General features: G+C 42.0%; 1 protein-coding gene across 1 annotated transcript in view; it reads left to right on the forward strand.

Moving 5' to 3' along the window:
* The window catches only part of LOC108788257 (metabotropic glutamate receptor 6-like), a 30,904-nt gene extending 22,020 nt beyond the window's left edge, over window positions 1-8,884 (forward strand). The window contains exons 9-11 of the mRNA XM_018557997.1: window positions 347-1,282; window positions 1,569-1,828; window positions 8,542-8,884. Coding sequence (XP_018413499.1) covers window positions 347-1,282; window positions 1,569-1,817 — 1,185 coding nt within the window. The 3' untranslated portion in view covers window positions 1,818-1,828; window positions 8,542-8,884. The remainder of the gene's footprint in view (window positions 1-346; window positions 1,283-1,568; window positions 1,829-8,541) is intronic.
* The last annotated feature ends 1,032 nt before the right edge of the window (window positions 8,885-9,916 follow it).

Genomic DNA, 9,916 nt, shown 5'->3' on the forward strand with positions numbered 1-9,916 from the left:
TATATATATATATATATATACACACACACACACACACACACACACACACACACACGCACCCTTTACAGTTCAGTTATTGGAAATGCCCATATTTTATAAGTGTATAAGTAAAATGTACAATTTGTAATTCTTTTACAATTTCTAGGTGTCCTCCCCTCCTTTTCCTCCCTTTCTCTTCATCTTTGACCTTGCCTTGAGACATTGTATAAGGCACAAATATACTTTATCATGACTAAACTATTGTTTTCAAATACAAAAAATTGTGAAAATGTGTATATGCAGTCACAATGTTGTTTACCCACGTCCACTTAAGACCAATGTGGATTTTTCCATTTTTCTGCTACAGATTGAGGACATGCATTGGTATGGTGGACAGCCTGACATTCCATCATCCGTGTGCAGCCTTCCCTGCCAACCTGGAGAGAGGAAGAAGATGGTAAAGGGGGTGTCATGTTGCTGGCACTGTGAACTGTGTGATGGGTACCAGTTCCAGCTTGATGACTTTAACTGCCAAGCTTGTCCCTTTGACATGCGGCCCAACATCAACCGAACTGCCTGCCGTCCGACACCAATTGTAAAACTGGAGTGGCATTCAGCATGGGCCGTACTGCCACTCTTTTTGTCAATCCTGGGTATACTCAGTACCCTCTTTGTGGTCGGCACCCTAATGCGTTTTAATGATACTCCAATTGTACGAGCCTCTGGTCGTGAACTAAGTTATGTTTTGCTCACTGGACTCTTTTTAATGTATGCCATTACCTTCCTTATGATGGCAGAACCCGGAGTGGCAGTTTGTGCTCTTCGACGGCTTTTCCTTGGTCTTGGCATGTGTATTTCCTATGCCGCCCTCCTGACTAAAACCAACAGGATCTACCGCATCTTTGAGCAGGGAAAGCGCTCAGTGACTCCTCCTCGTTTCATTAGTCCAGCTTCTCAGTTGGTCCTCACCTTCAGCCTAATTTCTGTACAGCTGCTTGGCACAGCCATCTGGCTGGCAGTGCTGCCTCCACACAGCGTCATTGACTATGAGGAACAGCGAACACCCAACCCCGAGCTAGCTAGAGGGGTGCTGAAATGTGACCTGTCTGATTTGTCCTTAGTCAGCTGCTTAATGTACTCCATCCTTCTCATGGTCACCTGCACTGTATATGCAGTGAAGGCCCGTGGAGTGCCTGAAAACTTCAATGAGGCCAAACCAATCGGTTTCACTATGTACACAACTTGTATTGTCTGGCTGGCCTTTGTACCCATTTTCTTTGGTACTGCACAGTCTGCTGAGAAGGTGAAGAGAATTACCTGGACTTCACAATTTTTTTTTTGCACTCATTCCTGCCAACAACTCATTTTGAATGTCATCATGTCACATGACCACTACAGTTAATGCTTGTGCTCATTAATCTGTGTTCTGTGGAAAACCCCTTGTTTCAAATCCATCTTCATTCTGCAGGTCATTTCAATTTCATGAGCATTATCCAGTGTGTTTCCATTGATTGGAGTCATTTCACAGTCCCCGTTGTCCTACATTCAGCAGCGAAGTCAAATTGTCTTCTTTTACCTCGCCCACTTAGATCTATATCCAGACCACCACCTTGACAGTATCGATGAGCCTGAGTGCTTCTGTCTCCCTTGGAATGCTCTACGTGCCCAAGGTTTACATCATACTCCTCCACCCTGAGCAAAATGTGCAGAAGCGCAAGCGAAGCTTCAAAGCTGTAGCGACAGCGGCCACCATGTCCACCCGTCTATCCCAGAAAAACAGCGAGCGTCAAAACGGGGAAAGCAAACCGCCTGAGAAGAGCATGCCGGAGAGCAAGTGATTAGATCAAAGGTATTTATAGACTTAACGTAGTCTTAGTCTTTTTATCTGTAGTAGACCAGAGATGCTCAGCCTTGGAACCCATACATATCAGTTTGCTCTTGCTTTGGGACTCCAAAAAGTCATGGCTTCTGACAGGCCAAGCAAAAAATAAATGTTGCATGTAATACTTGTGGAAAAATAATCATAAGACACTATTAAGACTGAAATAAAATTATTTGTATAAATATTAGTAGGCCAGACCTATGCTCATAAGGGAATCTGAATCATATTCTGATAGAGCCAGGCAGACTGTCACTTACTAGCTTCCTACATCTATTGCAGATGCTTGCCTTACAAAAAGACAGCTTAAATTTGATTGGTTGATGCAGCAGGGCTGACCCCTTTCCTGCAGTTTGTATTTCGTTTTCTGTCAATATATTGAAGATGACTGTGGAATTCAGTGCTCAGAGCAGTTTCCTATCCACAGATATTTACCCAGCATTTCATAACTCACCATCAATATCCCATAGCATTCAGTGCCTTTGATGCAGGAGGATGTGGCAGATGTTCTGCACACCCAGATGCAGACAGTGGAAACAGCGGGGCTTTGTGCACACTGAGATTTTGTTCATAGACTACATGAATGTAGCCTGGACGGTAAAACTCCGTTAGGATAATGGCTCTCTATGTTGCAATGCACACTGAATTTTGGATAAAGTGGGGAAGGGTAGGGAATTGTCAGATTTGTATTGCTACCTTTGTCTCTGTTGGATTGGTTTCCCCTCTATTCTTGTCCCTTACCACACAAAAGAAATTGATCAACTGCCAATGCTTCATGCCTCCGGTGTCCTTCAGTTCACAATATGTGTTTTTAGTGCACACACTTGTATGCAGTACTCCAATGGGGATGCAGGCACAAGAGGGAATAAATGCAGTAGTTTAGCAGCTGCAATGTGAATGGTGTGGACATACCCAAACTTAATAAAACAGAGAAACAGAACATTGGCCGTACCACTAGTGCATTAAATATGCATAGCCAGGAGCAAATATTCTACATATATTGCACTCACAAGTGGCCAAAGTTATTTTTATGATGACATGCTGTTAAGTTTGGTCACTTGTGAGTGCAATATACAGTATGTATAATATTTGCTTTTGGCTATGCATATTTAATGCGCTAATGGTGCGCCCAATGTTTAGTTTTTTAGTTCTAACCCTTCCCAGTACCATATAAAACAAACAGAAAAAAGCTTTGGCTGGACCTATTTGCAATTCTCTTTCATGCTGGTTTGATCTCCTAAACTGATCTCTTTAACCAGACATTAGAATACAGGTTTCTATTCCTGCAGTGCTTAAAGTGACATTAAAGTTAAAAAAAAAATCCCTCCCCCAATGTTAATGTTAGCACTTACCTTAAATGATGTCTCCTAATCCGATCTTCTTCTTCTTTCCTCATGTTTTCATCTGTCCCTCCAGCGGTGTGGCGGCTCTCCGATCCAGCGCTGACTCCTCTCTGCTTGCAGGCACTTCCGATCCAGCGGTGTCTGCATGCGGGTGCATGCGTCCATAGACTTACCTTGCGTCTCTCCTCGTCTCCCGACTGAAAATCCGAACTGCGCATGCGCCCACCCCAAGATGCTTTGCGGCCACCCGAGAGGTTTCGGATTTTCTGACGGGAGCGCGTGGCGAAGACGGGGTAAGTTTAAACCGCTATTACTTTTTGCATATATCTACTGCTTGCTAGCAGTAGATATATGCAAAAAAAACCGGAGGGTTTAGAAACCCTTTAAGGACCTATTTACACCTGTCTGTTCTCTTGCAGTGAAACACATTAATTTTACTGCATGAAAACGCATTGCAAGTAGAAATCCAGTTCTTACCTTGTGTGACTGGTTTACATTTATGTGCTGTTTTTTAAAAGGAAACTGTAATGGCCCATATGAATTTTACTTTATGAAAATTCAGGTAAAAATATTAGTCTTTCCTGTGTAGCTGGTTCACATGATGTTTAGCCTGTTGTAGGGCTAGTTCACACCAGATGCAGTTGTGATGCAGACTGTTCAGTCTGCCAGCTGCATCAAAATCACGTCACAATGCTTTCCAATGGGATTTCTGGTGGTCGGTTTATACCAATCAGTTCCAATGCACTCCTGCATGCTACATTTTAGCGGTACCTGATCGCTAACTCATCGCGGAACTCATCAAAAACGCATGCAAAAGCACTGCACCTGAAAGCCCATTTTAAGCTTAAAAAAAGAAAAAGCTTCAAAATCGCGGTAAAAACACGGCAAAGCACTCTGCCGCTGCACAGACGCACGCAGTTCTGATGCAGTTATGGTGTGAACTAGCCCTTAAAGTGGAAACTACAATATCAGGGCCCATTTACCCATACACATGTGCATTACCAACACAGGTGTGGAAGAGTCCTTAGTTCCTTACATGTATAATTGTTTGAGGGATGAGTGGCCCACAAACAGTGTTCTTTTCTTAAAAAGTAGATGCAATTTTTTACTTTACAATCTTTTACTAGATTTCAGATTCATGTTGCTTAGAGGAGTTCTTATTTAACAGAATATTTTTCTTTAGCTTGTGGCATAAGACTTTACACCAAGACTCTGAATAAAATAGTCAAACTGGACCCTGTTGCTGCAAGGGTTAAAGGCAATACAAGTCACCTCTCCCTGAAATGGGATAACAATACACCAAACTGTATGCAAAAAGCTTTTTATAAGAGACTCTAAAACGAGTGTGCTAGTGGCAATAACCTTCATGTTCTGTGGGCAGAAGAGAGACTGTCCTAGATTCATCTCCATTGTGTGAATTTGCAATGTTCTGCATTTGATTCCAAACCCGGAAAGTGGGTGAAGTTTATGTAGAAAATCCTAATGAAACTATTTTTGAAAGCTTGAGCATCTAATACCCCCTGAATTTACAGTACATACGTCGATGAATCATTCAACTGTTTTATAGAGCACATTCATCATCATTGTTCTTCTATATCTCCTGCCTTTCAAAAGAGAGTTGCCACATGCTAGCATCTGAACTCGTTTTTGTTTTCATATTAAATGGTAATATTCACCATATTATATTAGCTGAAAAGCTTCTGGTAAAAAAAACAGCTCTATTTCAAAGGATACAGTCACAGAAATCATTTCTTATTAGGCTGTGTAGCAAATGTAGCTGCATTTATTCAGAAAGAGATATGACTCCAAAGTCATTGATACTAGTCCCAATATCACATGGAAGAAATAGTGAGGCACCGAAAATAGACACTTCATTTAAGGGGACCAGGTCCAGACTCCTTCCCCAGTCTCTATCCTAGACTGCTGCTTCCAGATCCCGCGACCCTCCTGTTCCGCCATTGGGCGGCCACTGATGATGTAATCCTGTGCATGCGCCATGCAGTTTACCTAGAAGATTAAAAAACTGCTACGATCCAGAGGCAAAGGTTTTCTCTTCTGCCAAAAACCTCTAACCAGTAGTTTTTTATTGCAGGACTTTAGTTCCTCTTTAAAGGGTTTGTATGATAAAAAGTTATTTCTTTCTAGTTTTGGATAGAGTAGGGAAGAGTTAATATCAGGGATGCACCGATACTAGTATCGGTGCCGATACAGAGTATTTGGGCGAGTACTCGCCCAAATGCTCCAATATCGGAAGTGCTGGGGGAGCTGATTATTGGCTAGGAAGTCGGCTTTATGTGTTGCTATGCAACCTGGCTTCCTAATCATTCAGTTATTATGTTATTTTTTGTTGTCTGTGTTCCATCAGGTAGATTTCCCTTCACTTCCTGTCCTGGAGATGCCACAGGAATTGAGAGGCAATCTCTACAAAGCTCCCAGTGAAGATGCTCCTCATCTCTAATTCTGGTGACAACTGTAAAATGTTGGATTGTCCATCACTTTCACCCAGTCACCAGGACAATTAGAGAGGATGTCTCTACATTGCTGGGACACATGTAGCAATAAAAACCTGACACGGATTTGAATATTTCTGTACTCTGTCAATAACTGAAAAAAATGTTTTTGCAATACATACATTTTAGGTGTAAACCATAATAATTTACATTAGCTGATTGCCCGCAATCACTGTTTGACCAAACATTTTGGGCCCAACTCCTTCGAGCCGGCAGGTCCACCCACTGTTAGAATTTCATCCGATTCACAAGAATCTTACAGTGTATGGGCAGCCTTAGTGCTCTGGCAGGCTTCAGCAATGACATCAGTGGCTACGTGGAGACTAGTATAGTGAGCTCATTATAATGGAAAGTGTTCTTTAATGCCCGCTGCTTGCAGGTCTGGCTGTCAGTCGAAGATCTGCTGTGGGGGATCTTCTTTTGAGAGTGCACATTTACATTTAATCGTTTATATTTGAATAAAATATTCTTGAATTATGCACAGTGTCACTGTGCGTTGTGTGATCATTGAATAGGTACGCTAGTTTACATTCGCCTTTCTGAATAGGGAAATTTGGTGATTTCTTATAGAAACCCACATCGGTCTTCTGGTGAGCTCAGATTTGCCAAACATTCGTTGCACATTTCTCTATTGCCATTCTCCGGCCAGCAAATGTGCAGTGAATACTGTAAATCCAGGTACACAAGGGTTTTCTAACGTCACCCTGCCTGTTCATGGAAATGGAGCTGCGATTAGTTATTTCAGTCTTTTGTCATAAATCTGTGTAATTTGACTAATTAGATACAAAATCCCATTTTAGTCCCACGTGGCATACACATTTTTACAAAGACCACATTCAGGCTTTTGCTGGTCTTCAAGAGTATGGGAAAATTCCGACTTCATAAGCGCTCTCTAACCAGTCGCCTAGCAACCACAGCTTCTATACTACAAATGTCTCAACAAGATGGTCCCACTCCTGCTCACTACCTGTAGCAGGGGAAATAGTATGAAAACACTTCACAGCCCTCTCTACACTCTGAAAAATATTTGAAGTAGAAGTGGAAATCATGTCTGAGATCAAGGGAAAATGATTGAACACCTGTGAGAACAGGGAAGGCTTATGTGACCTTTGTCATTGGAGATGACATTCTTTTGCTGTCCCTCTAGACACTCATGTGATCTGTTTTAGGATCTAGAATATTTTAGTGTATTCTCAGTGAGTATATATTTTGATTTATTATTGTAAAGTTTAAAGGGAAGTCGTTTTTGATGTAACTGCCTCATCTTTATCTGCTTTCAATGATCACTTAATGCAACCCCGTCACTTATCTAAAAAAAATGCCACCAGTAGCCCCCTGTAATAGAAGAAGCTGAATACTTACTTCTCCAACGGGTGGCTAGTGAAATATTTGATATCTTGAACCAGGTGTAGCAATACTATCGTTCCATCCCCACCCCCCAACCTGCTGCGGTGCTTCCATAGCAAAGATTTAACTCAACATCTCCGGAAAATAAGTATTCAGCTGTTTTCTATTACAAGTGATTGCTTCCTGGAACTTTTAGAAAAGGAATTTTACGTAACAAGGTCAATTTAAAGAATATCTCCAACCAAAACTTTTTTTTGCCAATTTTAGAGTATGGAGGGGTTAGAACATCTGTCAGTTTTACAGCTCCCTGTGGCCCTATTGTGGAGACTTTTCTTCCGTTCCTGTTCTAGTACAAAAGTGTTACCAGGACAGGAAGTGATGAAAAAATCTTGAAGAGGAAGACTGAAGCAATGAAAGCACTCCTCTTAATAGAGAAGGGGAGGGCTGGAAACCTACATTTATTGCTGCCTGTGTCCCCATTGGAGAGTTTCCTTCACTTACTGTTTGGGCTAAATGAGTGAAAAAGCCCTTTCTCTGTGTGGGGTATCAGTGGTCTCTCTGCAGAGGTTCAATACACCCCTGACTAAGTTAGAGTTAAGGTGCCCATACACCTTACGACCATCGCAAGACTTTTGTCTTGCGATGGTCGTATGCTTATTGAAAGCTTGTACGATCTGCCCACCTTGGACGGGCAGATCGTACTTGCGATCATCGAAAGCCCGCCCCGCTGAGGGGCGGGCTTCCGATGACCGCAATGCAGAACGGGCAGTGTGCGCGTGCGCACACCGGCCCGTTCCGCAGCTATCGGACGAGCAGGCTAGAACCCCGCCGACAATCGTACAATTCTCGGCGGGTTTTCGAGCATGTTGGTTCGACAATAGACGTGTGACCGTACAGTAGAAACGGTCGCACGCCTTCCATACACTGTACGATTCTCGTACGATCGCGGGATTTTGGGCACCTTTAGACCTGTCCAATGAGCACGGAGGGAGCATGAGCTTTGGTGATTGCAGAGCTATAAGTCTGACTCAGCACGGGGCATGTCAGACCTGTGCAGAGACATCACCGTTTCCACACAGAGAGCAAGGGTGCTTTCTTTGCAGCTGGTGGTGGTAGTGGACAGGCTTTTCTGCTGCTGTGACTGAAAAAGAAAAAAAGAAGAAAACTAACTGTAAGGCTTTCACATCTTTTGTTGTGATGCACCTGGAATATATGTCCAGTTTCCTGGCTTTAATACTTGCTTAACACCACAAAGCCCATACTTGCCCTGTTGTTGCCAAATGTATTGGACAATCCTTCACTGGTATAAGTGTTAAAACCACCCAATTGTGTGTCAAATCAATTACTGCTTGGTTCTTGGGACTAAAACCAGCTGATTTTCACATATATTTGAATAAACATAAATTGAAAACAAATTGAAATAAACTATGAAGTTGATAAAAGTAGAGATTTGATGACATTGATACTGTATCTCCACCAACAGGTTTGATGGGTCATGCACCTCTGGTTGTTTTGCAAACGATTTTACACTACAGGAAGTCCCTGGGCTGCACTACAGGAAGAACGTCAGCATGTTTGTTCTTCACCGAGGCATATTGGAAGAGCACAACAGGGGTATTTGTCAACATAACACAATGCACAATAAACTTAAAAACTCATCTGAGACTACCTTACCTGGCTGCTTTCTCAATAGAGTTGTTCAAAGAACATTGTAACTCTTGACTGACAGAAGTTTCTTGTCAGAATCCTGCATGGCAGGTACACTACTTAACCCTGCTCTTGTCAAGATTTGGCACCCTCATTTATTCTGCCACAGTTAAACATGATTCATCATTTTACCTCTCGGATTCCATATTGTACCACCAACACATTCTGTTTTTACCATTATTGCAAAGTCCAGTGGATATTATTTTGTGTAAACCATCTTTCACCCCCTTATCTGACAGAATCCTCTGCATCATCTACCCAATCTATTGCATGAACACAGTGGGTCTAAGAATGATGTCCATCATCTTTTACCTTGACAGAATTTGTTTTTTATCCCCTAACCAGCATCATCTATTCTCCTTACACAGAAAGATCTGCAAAGCAACTGAAAAAACATTATCTAGCACCATCCCTGAAATATAATGTCAACCCTTCATCTTCCTGATACTTCCAGCACTACCTAACCCTTCCCAGGACTGTGGTAGATCCTCAAGCTTCCTTCACAGCACAGTCAGGGCTAGCATCACTATAACTAAGTGAATTGTGCCCATCAGAACTTCTGGTATTTTCTTATTCTGCCTATACACCATCATTTAACTCTTCTCCTGACAGATTAATGCATTCTCCTCAAACCACACTCTTGGGAGACTCATGCACAACATTACTTTCCTCTTTTACTGAGTGAATTATGCACAGCAGAACTTAACCTATTTGGTGCTATTTTATCGCCTTTAGAACCACATAGATCAACACTTACCCTTGCACCACTGCATGCTTTTATTTGTTTACCTCCAAAGCAGGGGTTCACATAATTTCTCTCTTTCACTACCATGTGCTAGGCTGCTTTAAGATACAAGTGGTTCCCCACTCCAACTGTTATATAAAATTTAGCCTTTACAATGTAAGCATATTGCTAAAATCCTTATAAGGGTATCTAACCTCGATTGTTTAAGATGTATCTTAGGTTTGTGCGTGGACTCACAGAAATGTTGGTGTTGGATAAGTTTATGAATGGCTTAATAAAGAGGGGTTAAAGAATATACTGGGAGGATTTATCAAAACTGGAGCAGACAGAATCTGAAGCAGTTGCTCATAGTAACCAATCAGCTTCTCTCTTCAATTTGTTCAGTCTTCTCCAGTTTTGATAACTT

Source organism: Nanorana parkeri, unplaced genomic scaffold (assembly GCF_000935625.1).
Source record: "Nanorana parkeri isolate BGI_ZX_2015 unplaced genomic scaffold, ASM93562v1 scaffold315, whole genome shotgun sequence".
In the NCBI taxonomy this organism is placed as follows: Eukaryota; Metazoa; Chordata; class Amphibia; order Anura; family Dicroglossidae; genus Nanorana; species Nanorana parkeri.